Source organism: Eublepharis macularius, chromosome 10 (assembly GCF_028583425.1).
Source record: "Eublepharis macularius isolate TG4126 chromosome 10, MPM_Emac_v1.0, whole genome shotgun sequence".
NCBI lineage: Eukaryota > Metazoa > Chordata > Lepidosauria > Squamata > Eublepharidae > Eublepharis > Eublepharis macularius.
The window spans coordinates 14,942,317-14,967,143 of NC_072799.1; the positions used below are offsets into that span (position 1 = coordinate 14,942,317).

The 24,827-nt window shown below is 47.4% G+C and overlaps 1 protein-coding gene across 1 annotated transcript in view; it reads left to right on the top strand.

Annotated features, from left to right (window-relative positions):
- The window catches only part of CFAP299 (cilia and flagella associated protein 299), a 374,767-nt gene that overhangs the window by 335,980 nt on the left and 13,960 nt on the right, over positions 1-24,827 (top strand). Inside the window, exon 5 of the mRNA XM_054989558.1 lies at positions 21,914-22,043. Coding sequence (XP_054845533.1) covers positions 21,914-22,043 — 130 coding nt within the window. The remainder of the gene's footprint in view (positions 1-21,913; positions 22,044-24,827) is intronic.

The following is a 24,827-nucleotide window of genomic DNA, read 5'->3' on the forward strand; positions in this document are numbered from 1 at the left end:
GGTAAGAGACAGGTGTATTTATTACTCAGGCGTGGCAAAGCCAGAAATCTGCAGTGTAGGTTATACCAAGCTCTGTGCGATTGACTTGCCAGACCACAACACATCACTGAGCAAAAGTTTCTCCAGGGACCTTCCGTTTGTACAATAGAACTGTAGAACTATCTGAAACAAGTGAATGCAAATACCTTTGGGAGACATCTTTGAGAGCTACTGAGAACAGCTTACAGTGTCACTCCCTTTCTCCTGCATGCCTTTGACTCTCCTGCTTCCATGGTTCCAATGGCTTCCTCCTGTCTTTCTAGCAAAAAAAACCTTCCTAAAAATTTGCATGTATGTGTGTGCTATCAAGTTGCAGCTGATATGGTGGACCCCGGCAAGGGGCTTTCACATCAAGTGAAAAACAGAGGTAGCTTTCCAGTGCCTTCCTCTGCAGAGTCTTCCTTTGTAGTCCCCCTTCCAAGTTTTGACTCCAGTAATGATAATGATAATGATAATGATAATGATAATGATAATGATAATGATAATGATAATGATAATGATAATGATAATGATAATAAATAACATTCAATTTATATATCACCCTTCAGGACAACTTAATGCGCTCAGAGCGGTTTACAAAGTGTGTTATTATTATCTTCATGACAATCACCCTGTGAGGTGGGTGGGGCTGAGAGAGCTCGGAGAGAGCTGTGACTGACCTAAGAACACCCAGCTGGCTTCAAGCGGAGGAGCGGGGAATCAAATCCGGTTCTCCAGATTCAAGTCCTCTTCTCTTAACCACTAGACCAAACTGGCTCTCAGGATCTGATGAGAGCAGTCTATCCCACACCGTTCCACATCCTTGCTCAAAATATACCACTTCTGAAAATTTATTTCATTTAAATATTTCTGTCCCACCTTTCTCCAACACTTGAATACCCTGTCCTTCTCCAGGGGTCAGTATACATCGTATCACATATATGACACACGTGCCCATCTGCAGACAACTTAAATGGGCATTAGATTATTTTAATCTGGCGTTTCAGTTGCACAAAGGCTTGCTTCACACATGCACTTTGTATAATTTTGATCTTTAGGGCTATTAAAAATAATAACTATCGTTATCTGTGATCTTGTGTTTTTGTTTGTTGTTTTCCTTTGGATATCAGGGACTGGCACAGCTGCAGGCAAGATGTTTGGCTTTGTTGTCCTTATTCCTCTATAAAACCATCTCTTGGAGAGACTCCGTGGCTGGATTTCGCTTCACACTCACAAATATGAGTCTCTGGATTTGGACTGGGGAAGGAATTTTGCATCAGGTCAAACTGACAATTGGCTCTGAGGCGGTGGCAAAGAGGTTGTCCTTCCCGTTGTAGCATGTGGCTTGGTTCACTTGCTTGAGTCTCTGTGTCTTTCAGGCATAGCTGATGTGCTTGTAGACTCATGCTGTCTGCCTGTGGCAGAATGAAATCAAGACCATGAGGAGTCATGTGTGGAGAAGCCTGTTTAGGGCAAGAGCGAGTGGATTTCTGCCAAGACAAGGAAAAGTGTGTGTGTGCTCTGTGTGTGTGTGCTCTGTGTGTGAGTGCGCATGCATGTAACATTGCCTTTGTATGCTTAGTGGAATGCAAAAAGAGGACTGAGCGTGATGTATGAGTCCAAGACCTATAGCTCCCTCTAACAAAAGTCAGCATAGGTCCCTTTCCCTTTTGATAAATTTACACTCTAAATCGGTGTCTGTTTTATATACACATTTTATATGCTGGAAGGCTTCTTCTAAGAAACATTATGAATGGTAGATGTGAGAATTCTGCTAGACAACTTATGTAGCTCCTGACCATGTTTTAAAATGTGCCTAAAAGACACTAATTTTGTGGGAGGGGGAGTGTTATATATCAGCAACCCATTTCCAACTTATAACAACCCTTTGAATTAATGATCTCCCAAACATCCTATCATTAACAGATTTGTTCCGGTTATTTATTTTACAAAATGGTCAATAAACAAAATGCGGTCCGATGTGCTGGTCCTGATTATAGACAGCGGTGACTATACTTGAAGTTTCACTCTTTGAGGAAAGACATTTTCATTATGTTTGTGTTGTTAATTCAGGTAATGGCAAGGTTAGGGGCTACAGCTCACTGGTAGGACAATCTGTCTTGTATGCGGAAGGCCCCAGGTTCAGTCCAGGGCATCTCCAGTTCAAAGGATCAGGTTGGAGGTGATGTGGAAGGCTTCTACCTGAAGAGTTGCTGCCAGCCACAGTAGACGACCCTGGCCTTGATAGTCCAGTGGTCTGACTCAGTATAAGGCAGCTACATGTGTCCCAAGTTTCCATTTCAGTTGACAGAAAGTCGAGGGTGTTATATTTTCCCCAATGTACTTAGTCAATAAGGTTGACTACTCCTGATTTTGACTAGTTCCATTGTAAGAATAAGCTCCATAAAAGTCACCATAATCTCTCTTTATATGGGCTTCAAGGACTTACTCATCTCTGTGCTAAATCACTCGGAGCCTATAGATTTGTGTGGTATAGTTTTCACCATTTACCATGGACACACTGATTTTTCCCTGAAGACCGTTGCTACCTGTAGCCATGTTGTGCTCGAGGGGAGACTACAGTTACTCCTCCAATAGGTTCTTGCTTACTTCCAGGGTCTTCTGTCTTTAGCTACAGCTTGGGAGCAAGTTCACATTTACCTAGAGGTATGCACAACAGTGCCCTCCTGGAATAGCAACATCCCCAAATGCAGTAGACATTGTAGTGATCTCATAGTGTGCTGCCCTGACCTGGATAATCCAGGCAAGCCTGATCTCCTCAGATTTCAGAAGCTAAGCAGAGTCAGCCTTGGTTACTAATTGATTGGGAGAACTCCAAGGAAGACCAGGGTTGCCGACAGAGGCAGGCAATGGCAAGCCACCTCTGTTAGTCTCTTGTCTTGAAAGCCCCAGCAGGGGTCGCCATAAGTCAGCTATAATTTAACAGCACTTTCCACCACCATAATGTGTTACAGTCAAATACCTCTCCAAATGGCATCAAAAGAATATGGAAGCGCTTCCCATGGAAAACCATGCCCTTCTTCTTCTGTCCCTTCTGGGCTTTGGAGCTGAGAAGACAACACAGTGGCTTGCAGGGGTATCAGGACTCAATGGGGAGAGCAGGCAAGATCAAAGAGGAGCGATGCTGACAGGAGCTGCATGAAATTCTTTGATCTGAGAGTTGCTCCAGCATGCCACTTACGATGCTAAATAAAAGAAGGGCCAAGAGCCAATCTCTGTGGCATCCCACTAGACACCTCCCGTCATTTTAATAAGAAGATGTCGCCATTAATCTTCCCCAACCATTTGCATGGCAAAGTTCTTCCAGAGGAAGACACGCCTGGCAGTGAGTGCGTGCGTCTGCAAATCCTCACTTTGCTGGTTTGCTGGCGCCAGGGCAGGATTTGGCCTTCACTGTGCATTATCATTTCCTTGGGTTATTAGAACCAATGGAAAGCTGATGTAAGAGGTACGACATGTGACGTGGCTGATTAAGATCTGTCACATTATCGTGTGTCTGTTGACTTAGCACACGGCACGTAAAGCAAAGGCATGTGAATTTCAGGATTTAAGAAACCACAATGCAAAAGGCAGATAAGTCCCTTTTGGAATGAGCATATTGGGGTAAGAGAGGTCTTAAAGAAGCATTAGAACTAAGAGGGCACATACTATAACACAGTGCGTGGTATAACAGACTGGAGGGTTAATAATGCCTTAATATTACAACAGTTGTGCATGTGATCTGTGTGGCTCTCAACGGAAGGCCCCAGAATCACTTAACCGATCTGAACTATGAAGGCCCACAATATCTAGGCAATATTTAAGCAATTTGACACGATTTGTCAAGGATTTTACAGTTCCAACCCTAAGGCCTCTTGTCTTTTCTCCTAACTGGCCCGATTGCTTGAGCACTCTGGGCCATCAGAATGTATTCTGCAATGGCAGCCAGAGTAATTCTGACACATCTGCCTGAACAGCCTTTGTGAGATCAGAGTAGACCAGCCAGCAGGAGTCAAGGTATGAGGAGGTATCAGACGATGAAGAGATGTGCAGGTGTGAGGAGTTTGCAGGAAGAGGGAAGGCGTGTAACAGAACTTAAATACACCTTAAGCCGTTTGCGTATAGACTAAGTTTAAATTAGATCTTAAAAGGTAGCCGAAGGTCAGAGGCAAACACTCTATCAAGTGTACAGTGGATTTGAAAACGGGAGCGGCATCCTTCATTTCCCACCCACCCCCTATCATAATGTTCACGACAACTTACTGATGTCCTAACATCTCTTCTCCTATGCCTACCTTGCCCCCCCACCCCACAGCTCATGTACCAACAGCACAGATTAGGGATGGAGGCTGTTTTGATTTTCTGCTGCGGCCGCAGCCCCTTGCTGTGAGATGAATGCTGCTTCGTAGGGTCACCACAATATTTATAAGCAGTTTGTAAGGAAGGGGGCATTAAAGTCCCTGGTAGGAAAGAGGGCTCTCAAAAACTATGCCTTGGTCAGGCTGCACCTGGAGTACTGTGTGCAGTTCTGGAGGCTGCAATACAAAAAGGATGTGGACAGAATCGAGAGGGTGCAGAGGAGAGTGACGAGGATGATCAGGGGTCTGAAGACTGAGCTCTACAAGGAGAGGCTGAGGGCCTTGGGAATCTTTAGTTCAGAGAAGAGGAGATTGAGGGGAGACATGATTGCTCTCTTTAAATATTTGAAAGGCTGTCATTTGGAGGAGGGCAAGGAGCTGTTCCAGTTGGCAGCAGAGGGTAGGACCTGAAACAATGGGCTTAAATTACATGCAGAAAGGTACCGGCTGGATATTAGGAAGAACTTTTTCACGGTCAGAGTAGTTCTAAGGTGGAATCAGCTGCCTAGGGAGGTGGTGAGCTCCCCTTCACTGGCAGTTTTCAAGAAGAGGCTGGATGAATATTTGTCAGGGATGCTTTAGGCTCATCCTGCATTGGGCAGGGGGTTGGACTAGATGGTCTGTATGGCCCCTTCCAACTCTCTGTGATTCTGTGAACTATGGTACCTGCTCAGGGGCTCATGAGCAGGCCTTTGGTTCCTGGCCTAGCCTCCAGGTGGGGCCTAGAGATCTCTTAGAAGTACAACTGATGTCCAGACTACAGAGATCAGTTCTCCTGGAGTGGGGGTGGGGTGGGGATGGCTGCTTTGGAGGATGGGTTCTATGGTGTTATACCCCACTGAGGTGCCACCACCCTCCCTAGACTCTATTCCCAACTTTCCAGGAATTTCTTAACCTGGAGTTGGCAATCCTGCCTAGTCTGCTTTCCCTCTCTAATATTTAGTCTTCATCAATCTTTTTAAATGACAAATTAATGCAATGGTTCTCTGGCTGTGTAGCATAAACAGTTTGTTTCCTTCTGCGTCATTTTTATATTAATCAAAAAACGCCAGTGGCTATTCTTGTTCGACCAGTCTCTAGATGAGAAATTCCTCATTCCTTCATCCTTCCCCAATCAAGTTTCTCACCTAGATTCTTTACTCATCCGTGTAGTTCTGAATCTTTCCCCATTAGAATCCATCTAAAAAGTAGGGGGCCTGGACTTACCCAGGGACAGAAGCTGGAGGACCTCCTGGTCAACCTCATGCTGCAGTAACCTATGAGAAGGCTCAGGGGCAGTCTCCTCCACCCGCATCTTGGCTTTGGGGATCATGATGGGTGCTTCTGGGCTGGTTGCCATGGTTGCAGCTAGGCACCCAATCTCAGCAGACATGGGGCTCAAGAGGTGGAGACACCAGCTGGCATAAAGTCCCGGGAGGACAAGCAGCTACCCAGTTCAGAGAGAGGCCTCCTCAGGTCTCACAAGGGTGTCTGTTGGGTGTGTATGGCCCAGCATCAGCTGGCTGTGACAGGGCTGGATGGCATTTCCAGCATCCGTGGAAGTCAATGGCATTCCACTGGAGCTATGGAGGGGGCTGAGCCAGAGAGGTGGGGAAGGACCCAGCCCACAAAAGCAAATCCAGCTCCTGGGGCACGCCTTAAAAGAGGTAGCCAGGAGAAGCGTGGGGCTGGACTAGGGCAGAGTTAGAGCATGAGGAGAGACTCAGAGAGGGTGGAGTAACTCTATAGTCCAGAGGAAGAAAACGCAACTCTGTAACAAGTGGAGAGAGCAATAGAGGACACTGTGAGCGCCGATCTGCTTTCTGAGTGTTTCCCTTGGGATAGGAACCCTGTTTGTAACCCTCAGGCCATGAACCAGCGGCCATCTCTTGGCCTGCTGCACCCATTGGCACTTACCATTTAGCCGACTGCTTCACATCTCAGCTGGGCTTTTGTCTCCTTCCTGTTTGGACGTACCTATCAAGTTTGGACATGAGCCAAAGGGCTAAGAGCTGAAGGGCTCTGTCCTGCAGCTCACAGCTGGGGTCTTTGGACCAGCCAGCTATGAAATGCGGGACCAGCCAAAGGTATAGTTTGTTGCTTTATTATATGTTGGTTGGTAGATTGATTGACAGATAGATATTGCTGTTGTGCGCTGCTTTGGGCCCCTCCAAAGAGAAAAGCAAGACACAAATATTTAAATAAATAAATAAGAGAGGACTCTTTTCCCCTTTAACTTTTCTTTAGCTGCTCTCAACATTCTGTGGTTCTGGGAGAAGTCTTTTGGTAAATTTATGAAGATGTTTTTCTGCGTACTGGAGGAGTTCCCCAAGTATGATGAAAACTCTACCTTGCTGAGGGGCTGTTGTGCTGCTTTTGTGATACCGAAACCCAACACTCAAAACTACTCCCCCCCCCAATAGGTTGTTCTCTCGAGCTCAGGGATGCATGTTGTATTAGTACAAGGCAATGGCTGCAACAAATTGTATGTGTTCTGCTGTATAGGGCTGGGGTCCCACTGGGGTACTAACTTCTGAAAATTAAACAGCTTGATTCAATCTAAGCTCACTGTCCTATTTAAGAAAGCCATGAAAGGTGCCAGCAAAATTATTATCTTGTAGTCAGAGATAAATCAAATGCCTGGTGGGTCTGATTTGTGTTTCTCAGCCCCGTCGCCATCCCATCTGTCTCCCGTCACCACCCTTTTCTTTCACCACCCCTTCGTGGAAAGGCAGTAGTTTCACTTATGGGAAGGGGAAGTCAAACCGGATGACTGACATCACAAGCTCATGGAACCACAAAGTGAAAAAAGCTGTTGAGCCATCGTTGTTTGTAATTAGTTTTTGACTGAATTCCCAATCTGCTATAGGGAGCAATTTTATCTGGATGCGTTGTGTGGGTGGGGAGAGAAAACTGGAGGGCTGAAGCAAGGAACTGTTCTTAGCCTGATGATAAAGACTGACAGAGAAAGAAAGAAAAAAGCAGAGAGAATGCCAAGTCATAGGGCATGGCATTGAATGGTCCATGGGGCAAGCCAGTTGAAGCCAACTCATCATGAAATATCCTCTTGCTTCCTTGCATTCATATATAATTTAATTTTTTTTTACCGTAAACCACTTCAAAGACCCAAGTTTGGCTGAGAGTTCAGGATATAAATGCGCAGCATAAATAAATAGCATCTGGATCCCTCCCTTCCTCTAAGGATCTCAGAGTGGTTTCTTAGGGGTTATTCCAGTTTATCCTCCACCAACCCTGAAAAGTATGTTAAAGCTCTTGCCATGTGACAGCTGAGCTGGAATTAGACGCCAGGTTTACCTAGTCCAAGCTTTTCTGCTATGCCCCACTAGCCCTGTGCTCATCTGGAAAATTACCTATGGGTGCACTACGAACAGTTCTAATTTGCAAATGCTGACCTATTTGCCATAGAGTTGTATTGCTGAAAGGTTCTACACTGGAGGATTTTGACAGCACATAGTATATTCAAAACACTCAGTGCTAATTTGGAACACCATTAAGCTCATCTATCATTCACCCATTTCAGCAGCTGGTTCAAATGACTATTTTCAAAGCCGGACGGGGCACTTAAATACAAGCAGAGCTACTTGCAATCGCAAATACGTGAGCCTGGCATTGCAAGCAGCATACCTGTGGGTTTCTTTACCCACACATACTCCTGAACAAGCCGATGAGGCTGCCGCTTGCTCTTTGCTCTGTTCTTTACCCTACAATTCGTCCTGTACTGTTCGTGCAGATGCAGAAAGTCACAGAGGGACCCATGAGAGATAATAAGGGCCAATAAAAATTATAAGAGGAAGGAAATGAAAAGCAGTAAGATGCAGTCCTGCTATGACCTGGTGCTTTTCTCTGGATGAGACATGCCTGTTAGCAAAGGAGTAAATGTATAATTTTTTTCCAGTCCAAGCTTACATAGGAATGTAAAACGATTCTGTCAGTCCTTGGCAGGTAGAATTCCCCAGTTCTCCACAGCAAACATGCAGGTATATTGGCTGAAGTAACTTTATTAGAAATTCAGCAAGTTCAAGGTGCTCAGACAAGTGCATTGGCAGAAGTGATATAACTGGGGTTGGTGATGTTAGTTATAGGGAACGTTCCCACCATCAGGATAAGGACCGTTAAAGTTTTTGGGTGCGAAAGAGCCGGGGGGGGGGTTGCCAGGGAAGAACTAGGTTTAGACTAGACAGAACAAAGAATGAAATCATCTCAGTTCCCAAGAAGATACATTTCGAGCTAGCCGCAAGCAGCCGTCAAAGACACTTCTGGAAGCAGCGGGGAAAGAGAAAGTAAATATTTGAGCGATAACCTACTGCCTTAACATCAACAAGAAACTTTTCATGCCCTCAGAGGACTAGTATAGAACTCAGAATACATTCACGCAGATATGCAGACAGAATATATTCATGGCAGATATGCAGACAGGCATATATGACAGATTCTTTGATTGTGCTGATTGGAGTCAAGAAATTCACTGGTAATAGACCTGGGCTGTGAGCTTTTCTCTGTTTCAGCTTCCTTAGAGTTGCATCTTTTTGTTCGCTTGTTTCCACACAACATCATCCTCAATTCCCTCACCAATCGTGAACAGCCCCCTTTTTCTGCTAAGAGCTCTGCATTTAAAAAACAAACCTGAAAAAACTGATCATTCCTGGCATGGCATTGTTGAGACAATCTTTTTCATGAGTCTAGGAGGGAAAGTGTGCCTTATGTTTGAATGAAAAGAAACTCTCTCTCACACACATACATCTTGCCCCCTTCCTCTGCAATTTCATCCTAAACTGCCTTTGTGTCATTTCTGAAACCAACAAAACTGAGATTTGGAAGGGGGGGGCAGGCAACTGTAGCACTTTTACTACATCAGTAGCCAGTATTTTTCTTTGCTTTCTCAAGTGTCATTTTGAAAGCTCCTCAAGAGCTCCCTCTCCTTCCCTCAGCAGTCGGAGGCCAATGTAGATGACTACAAAGGGGTACCCAGTACTTTCCAGCAATTAGCGCCACCAAAGGATTCAACTTTGAATTTTATTTCTGCCTGATAATGTGGGGGTTTTTTAAATTGTTGATGTAAGTTTAAATGTAGGCCTCTGGGGAAAGAAAGAAGGTGAATAGAGAGTGTAATCTGGCTGGCTAGTAGCTGCATCCTAGAGAGCAGAGTGAACTGCAGTTTTTTAGTCAGTGCTGAGGGAAAGGTTTTCAGTCAGCCTTTATATATCTCAGAAAGAGGTTATTCTGGCTAAGTCAGGCAAACTGTTTGGAAGGGCCTGAGGGAATCGATGTCTGTGTGGAATAGGGTTGCCAGCCTCCAGGTGATGGCTGGAGGTCTCCCATAATTACAACTGATCTCCGTAGAGATAGAGATCAGTTCCTCTGGAGATCAGTTCCTCTGGACCATAGAGATCAGTTCTCTGGAGATCAGTTCCTCTGGAGAAAATGGCTGTTTTGGAGGGTGGAGTCTATGGCATTATACCCCACTGAGGCCACTCCCCTCCCCAAACCCCACCCTTTCCAGGCTCCACCCCCACCCCAATCTCCAGGCATTTCCTAAGATGGAGCTGGCAACTCTAGTGTGGAATGAAAGGAGCATTTAGTTCATTGGTGAAGATTTGTGTGGGAAATTAGTCTGTTTGAGTGAGTCAGTGAAAATATCCTTAAGAAGACACAATTATATTTGAAACTGCTAAACTTAAGAACTGTTCTGAAACCAATCTGCTTATCAAAACTCTGCAACCATCATGATTATATATTTACAAATAAATACTACTTTTGTTTAAGAAAAAAATTCCCCACGTGCTGACCATTCTGTTAAACTCCCATTATAACAAAGCCTTCCTGTAGTAGTTAAACTGAGGAGGTCTCAGGCGAAAGCCTTTGGTGGCAGCAAAAGCCATCTGAGGGAGTCAGGGAAGCAGCAATACATAGGTCACACAAACAAACAAGCAAACAAACAAAAAGGGAAGGTGTTCTCAAGGCATAAGCCTGGATAAAGTAGAGAACACTTGAAGTTCTGTGAGTGGAAATAAAGAGTGTTAGTTGTGACCAGGACTCTCCTGAGGTAAAAGTTTAAGGGAAAGTAAGGGAAAGCTGAATTAAAGGGCCAAAGGCAAAGGCCAAAGCAAACAGCAAATCACTACAAATAGTAAAGGTTTTAAATAAATAAATAGTCAACAAATATTCTGACAAGTATGGAATTTATTTACTATATTTATATCCTGCCTTTCTCCCTAGTAGGAACCCAAACAGTGAAATCTAAGCAGAATTACTCCAGTCTAAGCCCATTGAAATCAAGACTGGAGTGACTCTGCTTACGATTTCACTGAAAACGGCTTACACCATTCTCCTCTCGTTCGTTTTATCCTCACAACAACCCTGTGAGGTAGGTTAAGACTGTAAGACTGGGTCACCCCAGCAAGCTTCCATGGCAGAATGGAGATTCAAATCTGAGTCTCCCAGATACTAGTCCACTGTTTTAACTACTATACAACAATGGCTTTTAGAGAGAGTTGCCAGGTCCCTGGAGCCCAAACCAGGGAACGGGGGTGTGGGGGCACACACATTGGGAGTCCTTATCTCCAGAGCATGCCCTTGTCACGCTAGGAATGATGTCATTCCCGGTGCAACAAGGAAGTAAAGGCCCAGCACTGGGCTGATTATCAAATTATCAAACCAGCCCCACACAAGGGGGGCGTCACTTCCTTGTTGCACGTGCACCAAATGTCTGCTTCAGTGCAAGTCAGTTTCAGGCCTTTCTTTCTTCTGTTAGCATGCAATGACTTTACAGCGTATATGTTTTTGTATTTGGTGCAACTGGATTTTCCCTCTGGAATGAGTACCAATCCTTTCTGTAGCAGCAACTGGAACCTAAGAATCACTGTAGCTCTCTAATGCAGCTAAATCTAATTTTGATTAATAGAATTAGAAATGCTTTTTAAATGCTCTAAATCACCCAGAGAGAGGGGAAAACATGCTATCAAATAGACAGCAAGGAATGCCAAAGGATTTTAAAATGTGCTGCCTAGAGTTTCTCTTACAATTATTTTAATAGATTACCAAATGTTTCAGAACATATTTAATACTTTTGACAAGGCGCTCGGGTATGTGGAATATGCAGCATTTGAAAGGTGCCTAGCAGCCAGCTGCAGAAGGAATGCTGCTCTTATTTTTAAGGGAAATTGCAGAGGCTGCTGTTGTGCTCAACAGGCAGTGTGTTGTTTGGGAAATCAGAGAGAAGAATGCAAAGCAGGCTTATCTCCCTCTGGCCAGATCTAGCCCGGCTCAGAATTCAAAGATGGAGCCATGCCCCCTGTGGCAAGGAGTAACCTCTATTGTTGCTGGCCGATGCACCAAAGAATCCAGTGAGGCACCTCCAGAGTCAAAGACAGAGACAAAACAGAAGTGGCAGACCACGAACGAACTAGTGTGTCGTGCATGTCAAAGGAGATCAGATGCCATCCTGCAGTTGGATAAAAATCAACAGCTGCCTGCACGCATGCTTTCTCTATGGTGGCCCCCACCTTATGAAATGGCCTGCCTGACAAGGTCATTCCCACTCTCCTGGCTTTCTGCAAACTATGCAAAACTGAATTATTCAGGAGGGCTTTCTACTCAGATTACAGGACTGTGTCATAAGAAGTAGCTCAGAGAGATGCGTTGGTAGGGACAGGGACTATACACTGCTCTGGTGCGTACTGTCTGCTGATGTAAGACATGAACCTACTAGGGAGTTTCTGTGTTGCTAAACATGCTGTGTACATTACTTATTCTTTGTTTCAGGAAGATTTCATCTCTGTGCTTGGCTTAATGCTTCGTTTTTCAAATTTTCTGCTTCCATACCCTATTGTATCTCTTTCACTGAATGTCCTAACTGTTGTTTACCATTGTACTTTGCTCAGTGAATGTTCTAGTTGCTGATACATTCACTTGCCCTATGTAAACCTCCTTGGATCTGATGAGAAAGGCGAGATGATGACGATGACGATGACGATGACGATGATGATGATGATGATGATGATATAGCAAGTGTGTACTCTGGGGTCTAGACGTATCTGCTCACCCCCTTCTGAGTATTTCCTTCATTCTTGTTTGGCTTTTCTTCATTCTGAGGCCTCCGTTCATTCTGCCATACTGGTAATATATGAGTGATGGCAAATGGGCTAAGTTATAGGGAAACTGTATATGGCATCAACCTAACACCTGAGATGTTTTAAGCATGGTCCTAAAAATGGAAAATCATGAATGAGCCTCCCACGCAGCTCCTTCAGCCATTGAGGATGTTTGCCATAGGATGCTTGCCCACAGACCTCCAGCTGTTGTGATTTTCTGCTCCCCATGTTACTGTGGAGAGCAGGATTAGCGGATCTCTCTCTGAGGTTCAGAAGAACCCTTGTTGGCTATTCATTGCTCAAGGCTGCCTGAGCTTTTGCTAGACTGAGGGCAGCTTAAACACACACAAAGCTGCCTTATGAGTTAGAGCTCTATCAAGGTCAATATGGCCTACACTGGTCTATCAAGGTCAATATTGCCTACACTGACTGGCAGCTGCCTCTAGTAGAGGTGTTTCACATCACCTCCTGCCTGATCCTTTAAACTGGAGAAGTTGGGCATGGAACTTGCATGCAAAGTAGATGGTCTGCCACTCAGCCATGCCCCCAACCCAAGATGGCTTGCTTGCCTGAGCCATCCAGATTGCTTGCTTTGGTGGCCTACAGGCTATTGCCTGGAATATTTTTCTGTAGCATCCTTTGTCAAGATAGTTTGGGGAGGCTTTTTAATCTTCTGTATTTTTCTGCAAGGATAGAGGGACTTATCTACCCTGCACTCCCACCTCCAGTGAGGCCCAGTGAATGTTTGTAAGCAAATATCTACTCTGGGGATTGATAAATGTCAGAGGGAAAAAATCTCAGGACCATTAGGAAATTCATCCAGCTACACAAGTAAAGATGCCCCCTTGTGTGCCAACTGAACATACGGTGAAAACTCAAGATCAGCCTTCTAATGGTTATATATGCAGTCTTGTTTATCAGGTCAAGAACTGACTTGCTGTGGAGGTTTTGATTTACTTGAAATGTGTGTGTGGATCTCCACCATCCTCGAACCATTGGTACTCCAGAGTGTGGAATCAGCTCATTATAGATAAAATAACAGACAATTTATCGGCTAATTCCTCGACATCTAACTATTATGAAAAATGGTGGTCTTTCTTAAATTTCATTGATGAAACTGAAACACTTCCTCCCAACCATCCATACCAAGATATATTGAAAGTCTAGCACTATGAACTAAACCAACAATACCAATATACTGTGACTTATTCTTGTGGTATATGAACTACAAATTATAGTGAGCAAGTGTTTTAAATGTTTTTCTTCGAAACCTGCAAGCTTGTATAACCAATATATTACTCCATGTATTTGCAATTTAATGTTTATTGTTATTGTTTCTGTTTGTAATTAATAAAAGTTGTTTATTTTTTTAAAAAAAGGAATGAAATGTGTGTGTGGCTGCCTGGGGTGCCCAGCATGCAAGCCATCCAGGATGGATGCTGGAACCACATGCCATTCCAGTTCATCACATGCAGATCGGAAACTTGGCAAATGAAGGAAGTGATTATCCTTGAGCAGATTAATAATTCTTTCCCCACAAGTCTAATTTATTTTAATTATTAGTGGGGAAATTTTCTTTGGGGAATAAGCAATGGGAAGTTTGTTTGTTTTTCTCGATGGTGGTTTTCCTTTCCAGTCTATCATCAATTATACAATTTGTCTGTTTGCTGAGCTGCATTATGGTGAACGAAAGGCGCTGCAGAAAAGCAACCCAAGAGAAACAGATATGCAACACTGAAAACTTGCAACCAAAATTCGGCTAACTGGTTTCGTTTATACATGAAACATGAGCATGCGCGTCTGCTCTCTTTGACCTCTCTAGACTTGAGTTCCAGCTGTTGAAATTCCCTGGCCTACCTCAATCACTCCTTGCCATCCTACCCCTATGCCCTGTGTGAGGCTTTCCTTGTCCCTTTGTTTTCAAATACCATGCTTTTCAGTCCTTGGCATGATCCGCACAAGTGTTTTGTGATGCCTAATAATCAGGGCTTTATTTCTGGGGAAAGAGGTGATGGAACTCAGTGGGTTGCCAGCGTTCCCGCTGAAAAAAAGCCCTGTTAATAATTACTTTCCGACAAAATGCCTTGGAAATATTTCTGTAAGGGTGCTGGGAATTCTGTTAGATTATGCACAGAATCACTTCTTCCCAGGGAGGAAAGATATGATAGTTAAAAATAAACTTTCTGCTGGCATTCCAAGGGTTGATCCTGACACAATTTCATGTTTTTTCTCCCACGGTAGTGCTTTGAAATTATCCCTGTAAAGAAATCCACATAGAAAAACATTAAATCAGATATTTTTTGAAGATAAGCAAAGTACTCTTTTCCTGGGGACGGTTGTTTATGGACCTTGCCTGAACAAATTTGGTCATAAATGTTTCCCACTTATATTTCCTTGTACAAATCCAACATTGAAAAAAGCATAAAGGAAGAGACTTATGTAAGATCCTAGAGAAAACATATAGTGTTAGCAGCTAGAAGGTTAGACTTGCATCTAGGGACTGTCACATCCCTCTCGGGATTTAAACCTAGCTCTTTCTAGTCCAGTTCTGGAAGGATGCATAACAACCAACATGAGGCTGCCACTGCATCACTCTGTCCCTCCTCTCCTCTCCCCCAGTAAGATCTAACAAAACATACAGTGTGATGTCATCACATTCCAGGTTTCTCTAACCTCCTTACCAGGGCTTCTTTTCTTGGAAAAGAGGTGGTGGAACGCAGTGGGTTGCCCTCGGAGAAAATGGTCACGTGGCTGGTGGCCCCGCCCCCTGGTCTCCAGACAGAGTGGAGTTTAGATTGCCCTCTGTGCCATGGCGCGGAGGGCAATCTAAACTCCCCTCTGTCTGGAGATCAGGGGGCGGGGCTACCAGCCACGTGACCATTTTCAAGAGGTTCCGGAACTCCGTTCCACTGCGTTCCAGCTGAAAAAAAGCCCTGCTCCTTACTCTCTTTGTTGGAGGGTAGGGAAACTTAATATAATGATGGTATGACACTTTTTTATTACCAAATGTTGCCAGAAGAGAAAATAGTGAGGTTGATCCCAACCTACCATTCCGCTAGCAAATTAATTTCATTTATTTATTAAAATATTTATATCCCACCTGTCCTTTTGGCTCAAGTTGAGGTCTTCCTCCAGTCCAGTGAGCCTTCCTCCAATTTAAGTGGGTCTTCTGCTGGAGGAAATGCCACTTAAGTTGAAGGAAGGCTACTTAGAAGATCGTTGGATCCGCTTCACCCCTGGAAACCCACTTGAAAAATATGTTGTTCATCTTCGTTCTTCTGTGCCTCCACACATGGGGACTGCGCAGGCGCAGGCCAGCCGCCGGAGAATTTTCTAGAGCTTCCAAGGCTCCGAAGGGGCCGTCTGTCGCGCGCCTCAGCGACCGTCTTCCCGCCCAAACGGTCACGTGATCCTACAGCGACCAACGGCCCCTTCCCTCCGTTCTCTTCTTGCCGCCGCTTGGAGAGAACGTGAGCTTCGTTGCTCTGTGCTTTTTTGTGCTTCGTGCTTTATTCTGACTGATTGCTTGGCTTTTTGACTTCGGACTTCGTGACCTCGACTATTCTTCGGATCTCGTTTTGGACTTTGTTGTGGACTCGGTAATTTGACTCGGACTGTTTTTGACCTTCCTTTCGCGTGCCCCTGAAGATGGCCTCAAAGGCTCTCTTCAAGCATTGCCTCCAATGCCACACGAAAATGGCCAAGACCGATGGCCATGAACTGTGCCTGTTCTGTTTGGGGGAGACCCATAATGTGACGGCCTGTAAAATTTGCCAGGGTTTCACCAGCAAGGCCCGGCAGGAGCGCAAGGCCCGACTGAACTCCTCCCTCTGGCAGAAGGTCATGTCCGGAGGCGCTCCGTTGCCCTCCTCCAAGGCCGGCCCAAGCCCCTCTGCCGAACGGCATTCCAGAGCTGGCTCAGTGGCCTCCGCGAGGTCGGGGTCGAAACCGCGTCCCCCGAGTACCTCGGCGTCGAGAGCGGCCTCTCCAGCGCAGGGACCGGTGCGGCCGCCCCGTAGCGCGTCATCTACCAGGTCGGATCCGAGACCTACGTCGGAACCGAGGGTCCTGGTACCGAGTCCCCGGTCGGAACCGACGTCCAGATCGGTTCCGATGAAGCCTAAGAGGTCGAAGCCGAGGTCCCCTTCGGAGGTGAGGAGCGCGTCGGTTCCGAGGTCTTCTTCGGAACCAGCGAAGAAGAAGAAAAAGACCAAGCACCATCGGTCACCGCGTCCCGCTCCTCAGGAGGAGGTCATCGTGCTTCCTCACACGCCTTCCCCTCACCTGGGCTCCCCGGAGCCAGAAGACATCACCGTTCCTGTGCCGGATCCGATGGCCTTCGAGACGGTGCCCGCAGAGTTCTCGTCGGGGCCGGAGCTGAGCCCGCACCGTCGGAGCCGACCATCGCTTCCCCTTCGGTCGCCGAGGCTGGAACCGAGCCCGTCTCCTCGTCGGAGCCGTCCGTCGCCTGCCCGTCCGTCTCCACCTCCGGTCGGTCGTGAGCGGCATGGTTCCGGGGACAGTGTCCGATCAGTTCGGTCCACTGCGTCCCGGCATCGGCAGGCTTCCTACCTCCCCTCGCCATACCGTTGCCAATGGGAGGGGGCACCTGCGGGCTTCTCCGTGTCGGAACCGAGGCCTTCGACATCGAGGTCGGCGTGGGCTCCCCCTCCGCTCCAGGTTCCGGAATCCCAGCTCGGTTCCGATGAGGAGGATGTGGAGAGCTTTGGCGGCTACCAGTCGGAGTCCTGGTCCGAACCATCGCCGGCTGAGGAGCTAGTGCCATCGGCGGACTCGCCATTCGAGGACCTCCGCATCTACGCCGACCAGATGGCAAGGATGGCCAAGGCTCTCGAGATGGACATCTCCTCGGCAGTTCCCCAGACCAAGGACAAGCTCCTCAAACGCATTTACGGAGACAACCCGGCGTACGTTGGCTTCCCCATGCTCGAGGGTATTGAGGAAATCGTGGAGAAGGTATGGCAGGTGCCCTGTGATCAGCCTCCAACATCCAAGAGGATTGAGCAGCTCTACAAGATCAAGCAGGGTACCTGGCCGGCACTGGTGAAACACCCTCCACCTTCCTCCTTGGTCACAGAGGAGTTCAACCCCAGGCGATCGGGTCACTCCTCGGTGACTGCCGATAAGGAGGGCAAGAAGCTGGATGCCATGGGCAGGCGCCAGTACATTGTTTCTTCCCTGGGTCTGAGGATTGCCAACTATCAGACCATCATGGCAGGGTACCAGCTGTACCTCTGGGAGAAGTTGGCATCCTATACACGAGACCTCCCTCCTGAGCAGAAGGCTGTCGTCTCCCTGTTGCAGACAGAGGCTGTGAGGCTGTCTAAGCAGCAGATGAACGCTGGGAGCCACGCTGCTGACACTGCTGCTAGAGGTATGGCGTCGGCGGTGGTCCTCAGGCGCCACTCCTGGTTGCGGTCTACGGCCCTGTCCCAAGAGGTACGTTCCAGGGTGGAGAGCATGCCATTTGAGGGGGACTCGCTGTTCTCCAAGTCGACCGACGAGACCCTGAAGAAAAAGAAGGAGGACCGGCAGACGGCGCGGTCTTTGGGTCTGGCTCCAGCGGACAAGCCCTCCTCCAGGTCACGGTACGCTCCCAGGTCTGGCCCTTACCACTACCAGGGCAGATACCAACAGCAGCGGCCGGGCTACCATCAGTATCCTGCCTACCAGCAGCGGCCTTACCCTCCCGCACAACAGCAGAGGAGGCGTCGGCCCTTCAAGCCTCGTCAGGCACAGCAACCGGCCCAGCAGAAAGATCAGCAGGGCGCCGGGAGGCAGTACTGACGGGTCGCGCCAGCCGTATCCCCGAACTTTTCGGACAGACTTAGTCCACTCCTCTCTGAGTGGGAGTCAATAACATCTGACTCATGGGTCTTAACTATTGTTGAACTGGGATACGGGCTGGAGTTCGTTGAGCTGCCTAGATGCAGTTCACCCCTGACAGCTGTCAATAACACCATGGCCGAGCTGGATGCGGAGATCGTGTCGCTCTTGGCCAAGGGTGCTGTGGAAGAATTGCCCTATGAGGACTCTGTAAAGGGTTTCTTCTCTAGGTTCTTCCTGGTCCCTAAGAAGGATGGGGGTTTACGTCCCATTTTAGATCTGAGGGGCCTTAATGCCTTCCTCAAGGTGACCAAGTTCAAAATGGTTACGTTGGCGGCGGTGATCGCCTTACTGAAGCAAGGGGATTGGTTTGCGGTTCTTGACTTAAAAGACGCATACTTTCACGTGGGCATACGGGAGGAGCACAGGAAGTACCTGAGTTTTGTTTACCGGCATAGGGTTTTCCGGTATAAGGTGCTCCCCTTTGGCCTGTCCACTGCCCCACGAGTGTTCACTAAATGTGTGGCCCCTGTGGTTTCCTTCCTACGGGAAGAAGGCTGTACCATCTTTCCGTACCTCGATGACTGGCTCATCGTGGCTGAATCAGAGTCTAGGCTGGTGCAGGACATTGGCTTGGTACTTAGCACTTGCCAACGCCTGGGGCTCCTGGTGAACTTGGAGAAATCCAAGCTGGTGCCCAGCTGCAAGGTGTCCTACATTGGTGCGCTTTTAGACTCTGTAGAGGGTAAGGCCCTGCTCCCCTTGGAGAGGGCTCGGTCCCTAAGGGGTCTTGTGTCCATGTTTAAAAGGAACCGGTTCCAGTCTGTGCGCACTATCCAGTGCTTACTAGGGCATATGGCAGCGGCCACCTCTGTGGTGCCTTTCGCTAGGCTGCGTATGCGCCCTCTCCAGAACTGGTTTGTGCGGAGGTATGATGCTCTACTGCACCCTCCGTCCCTCAAATTCTCTATCCCGAGGGTCATCCTCTCCTCCTTGGACTGGTGGCTGTCTGATGACAACTTGTTTAGAGGGACCCCTTTCGGGTATCAACACCATGACATCACGGTTACCACTGATGCCTCTCTGTTGGGATGGGGGGCTTACTGTGGTGATGTGTCGGTGCAAGATGTCTGGTCTGACAGGGAAAAGACCCTCCATATCAATGTGCTTGAACTAAGGGCCATTCGTTTCGCACTTGTGTCTCTTACAGCACTGCTGAGAAATCGTCATGTCTTGGTGCAGACGGACAACACGACTGCCATGTACTACGTGAATCAGCAGGGGGGCACAGTGTCCATGGCCCTGTGCCGGGAAGCCACACTCACTTGGCAGTGGGCTATCAAGAACGGCGTGTCGCTCCGTGCTATACACGTGGCTGGGTCAGACAATGCCCGGGCAGATGCCCTCAGCAGGGCCCCTTTACTAGACCACGAGTGGGAACTGAACGGAGAGTGCATTGGGCCGATCTTCCGGATGTGGGGTCATCCAGTGATAGACGTGTTCGCCACTGCGGCGACCACCAAGGCCCACACGTTCTGTTCCAGGGCAGGGAGCGACCCCCTCTCTATTGGGGATGCCTTCCAGTTTACGTGGACGCAGGGCTTGCACTACATGTTTCCTCCATTCCCCTTGATTCCCAGGGTCCTGTGCAAGATAGAGGAGGACGGGACGGACTGCATCCTAGTGGCCCCCTTCTGGCCACGGCAGGTTTGGTTCCCGAAGCTCCTGCAGATGTCCCAACGGACGTATGTGAGTCTGCCCCCTCGGCAAGACCTTCTCCTAAACGGGAGCCTGGTCCACCACGATCCCAGGAAGCTGCACCTAACGGCTTGGCGGATCGTTCCTCCCCGATAGGCTTTACTGACGAGGTACAGAAGGTCCTCCTGAATGCTCGTCGGCCATCCACTAGGCGCGCTTATGCGGCCAAGTGGCGCAGGTTTGAGCTCTGGGCACTTGCCAGAGGAGTGGTGCCTGACAACAGTCCCTTGGGGGTTGTGTTCGAGTATTTGTGCCACTTGCGTGGCCTGGGCTTGAAGGCTTCCTCCCTCAAGGTCCACCTGGCAGCGATATCAGCTGCTCACACCCGATTTGAGGGTGCTACGGTGTTTTCTCACCCACAATCCCGCCAGTTCCTTAAGGGCATGTACAATCTTTACCCACCTGTATCAGCGCCAGTGCCTCAGTGGTCGCTGTCCTTGGTGCTCTCACGTCTCATGTTGCCTCCATTTGAACCTATGGCTACATGCCCCTTGGATATGCTATCCTACAAGGTAGCATTCTTGGTGGCCGTCACATCGGCCAGAAGGGTCAGTGAGCTGTCTGCACTGCGGTCTGACCCTCCCTTTCTTGTGTTTCATCCCAACAAGGTGGTCCTGCGTCCTGCCTTGGGTTCCTGCCCAAGGTGGTGTCCGCCTTCCACCTCTCGCAGGATATTTCACTGCCTGCATTCTTTCCTCAGCCTTCCTCTAAGGGGGAGAAGGCCCTCCATTCCCTAGACTTGAAGAGGGCCCTAGCCTATTACCTTGATAGGACGAAGGGATTCCGCACCTGTCCTCACCTGTTTGTATGTTTTGGGGCCAAGGACAAGGGTAACAGGGCTTCCTCGCAGACCCTGTCTAGGTGGATTGTGACGGCCATTAGCAAGGCCTATTCCCTGGCAGGGGTGGCTTGCCCGCTCCATGTCAGAGCCCACTCCACGCGGTCCCAAGCATCCTCTTCGGCACTCCTCAGGGGGGTGCCCCTGGTTAACATTTGTAAAGCAGCCACATGGTCCTCTGCAGACACCTTTGTCAGGCATTACGCCGTTGATGTCAATGCGGAGCAGGATGTATCTGTGGCCAAGGCTGTCTTACACTCCCTCTTTTCCTGAGGGAGTTTTGGGATGACTTTCTTGGCGTACCTGCTGAGTACCCTTGAGTGAAAGTGTGTGTATATGTACCTGGGGGTGTATTTATATGTAAATATTGAGTATTTATGTGTCCTTACACAGTTTTTTACATAGATGTATATATGCATATCTATTTATTGTTGTTCTTGTTTGTTCAATAAAATTGTGTTGGACTTCACCCCCGCCTTCCTTGTTGTGTGAAGCTTGGTACACTCCCATGTGTGGAGGCACAGAAGAACGAAGATGAAAACAGGGTTAACATACCTGTAACTTATGTTCATCGAGTTCTTCTGTGCTGACACACAACCCTCCCTCCTACCCCGCTGTGAACTCCAATGCACAATACTGTGATGGCTGTAACGGATATTGGTGTTTTTAAGGTGTTATGGCTGAAGTGTGTTGGTCAAGCGGCGGCAAAGGAGAACTGAGGGAAGGGGCCGTTGGTCGCTGTAGGATCACGTGACCGTTTGGGCGGGAAGACGGTCGCTGAGGCGCGCGACAGACGGCCCCTTCGGAGCCTTGGAAGCTCTAGAAAATTCTCCGGCGGCTGGCCTGCGCCTGCGCAGTCCCCATGTGTGTCAGCACAGAAGAACTCGATGAACATAAGTTACAGGTATGTTAACCCTGTTTTCTCGCCCAAGCTCAGTAGTCTACCCCCCCCCTCCACCCATCACAAACCAGTGCTTTATATTGCCCATGCTTTGTTTTTACAGTTTCTACAATTGGGACAGAAACCTCTGCTGCTTGAATTCCAGTCCAAATTATCAAGTGATTGCTGAAAATACATGTGGCTTACTCTTCAAGAACAAATCTGACAGAAAGATCATCAATGTGGATCCTAAGGTAGAAGCTTTGCTTTTATTATTTGTGATTTCTAGAGATAATGGGGCAATCCTGTTGTATTGTATTTCACAATCAAAAGTGCCTTCCCCAAATCAGACTACTTATCAGATCGAACTTGATCTATTGGACTACCATTTGGAGTCCACATTTGGTGGACAGGCATCCCCCAACTCTTGCCAGAGAAATGTAAATTGCAACATTATTGAATCTATTAACAATATTCTAAAAACTACATTATAGAATGTCAAACTAAAGAATCATTAAGCTTATAGCAAGGAATCTTACTGAATTCTTTGGGTACTCTTTCCCAAAAACACCTAAGTGAGCAATCCTAAGCAGGGTCTACTCAGAATCCTATTCAAACCTATTCAAAGTTGCTTACTCACAGAAAAGTGTTCTTAGGATGGCATTGCCAATCATGGAAATGTTCACCCAGGGACCACAGTATTATTTTTCCAGGTGTCTTCATACATGAGAGAACCTTACCAAGGCCCTGCAAATTCCAGACCAAAGATTCCTGATTTGCAGAGGAACAAGGATATGGCCCTTCTAAAAAAATTCAAAAACAGGAGGGGGAATTTGGGTGAGATAGGCAGAAGAAGGACAATTCTCTCTTTGCACCTGGGGTTCTGTTCCTTAACATAAAATCACTGAAGTACATCTTCTGAAGTGGAGAGATACTGAATCCCAAATGGGATGGAGCTGGAGAAATCAGATTACCGTGAGCAATTTCCCTTGCCCACCTGTGCCCAAGGCCCCTGTCAACTCCATGCTCATTATGCACTTGTTCTGGGAAGAAGCAGCGTTATAAAAGACACAGATGCAGATGGAGATGAAGATAGGATGGTCTTAAAAATAAATTTTGAAAACATAGCCAAGATAGATGCAATACTGAATCTATGACATTGCCTTGTACGCAATGTGATCTGTCTGCTCCAGTACGTAGGCAGTAGGTCTGCCAAGATCTCAAGCAGAATCTCTTTCAACCCTACCACTTAAGATCTTTTTAACTGGGACTGCCAACAAGATGCTTGTGCTCTCCCAATGCACTAGTGTCCCCTGCCCATAAATTGTGGGGCAGTCCTGACAGCCTGGAAACATCATTTCATTCTCTAGTACTTTTCCCATGCTGACGGCAACTAGCCTCAGCATTATTAAGGATAATATGTATGTAAAAGAATCATCTCAACCCTCCCAAAACTCCCTGGGGTGTTTCTTTATGTAATAGCTTGTTAATCCTGGGTGCTTAAGCTGAGTGCACTTCAAGTCAGTAAAGCAACCAGCAACCAACCTAAACCATGTTACAAGCCGCGATGCCAACAAAACTCGTAATTGCTTAATGAATTAATGAATTCATTCAGAAAAACTTCTACCTTGCCTTTTGGTATAAAGCCAGTCAGGCAGCTTACAAACTATGTACTGCATATATAAGTGCAGAGAAGAAGAAACGTAAAATAAATCCAAGCTCGTAAATGACAACAGCAATAAGTAAAAGCACAGATAAAACAGCAGCAAACAAGGATACAGGGGTCTTATATGTCAGGGGTCCTCAAACTTTAGCAACCCATATGGACTGAAGATTTTTTGTGCACTGTGCACCTCCTCCCTCACTGGCACCTGTCATGCATCAGAAAGCCTCCTTTCAAAGTTTACAGCAAGTCACACAAACCCTGTGGAGGCTCCTGTCCCCACATACTCAAAAAGATACAGTGAGAACCTGCAGTTCTTAAACTGTGGGTCACTACCCCAAAGGGTAGGTTATGAGGCCAGGAGGGAGGGAGAGAAACAGGAAGAAGAGGCTCTGGGAGGATCAGAGGCCAATTTGGGCTTGCCTCTGCGTAAGGGGCAAAATGCCATGAAATACAGGCCTCCGTTGTTTAGTAATGAGTAGAGATGGGCACGAATTGAATTACGACCCCAAAAAACGCACGAACCAGGCTGGTTCATGGTTCATAAACCAGTGGTTCGTGGAAGCTCATTTCCACGAAATTCCATGAACTGGTTTACTGGTTCGTTTGGGTCGTAAAGGGGCAGTTTAAATGGCCATTTCCCCAGGGAAATGGCCATATAAACTTTTCCTGCGGCTTGCAAGAGGCAGGTCCCTTTAAACTATCAGCTGGCAAGTGGCAGGGGGGATCCCCCCCCTTGCCGCCTGCCAGCTGATAGTTTAAAGGGACCTGCCGCTTGCAAGCTGCAGGGCCCTTTAAACTGCCCAAACCCCATCCCCCACCCCCTTAAAAGGTCCCTTTAAACTATCAGCTGGCAGGTGGCAAGGGGGGATCTCCCCTGCCACCTGCCAGCTGATAGTTTAAAGGGACCTGCCGCTTGCAAGGCAGGAAAGGGCCTTTTAAACTGTCGAATGCCCCTTTCCCTGCTGCTGCTAAGCGGCTGGAAAGGGGCATTTAAACCCCATGAACCACGAACTGGATCGTAAACTTGCCCCAGTTCATGCCAGTTCGTGGTTCCTGGTTCATGAAAACCCACGAACCACGAACCTCATGGTTCGTTTTTTTTGTGGTTCGTGCCCATCTCTAGTAATGAGACATACTTCAAAACTCTAAATTTAAAAAATATAACATAAACTTCTCAGTGTTAACTGGGGTGTGATTCAGGTCTCAGAGACTCTAGAGGGCTGCAGTTCCAAAGGCTCAGACCCAAGTTCTACTCATCTTATCCCTTGATTGGAATGGTGCTGGAGGCAGCAAGAAACTTGCGTATTGGTTGGCATCTACTAGCCAGAGGCCTGCTGAATTGGACTGAGGAGGAGTTTGCAAAAATGTTCAG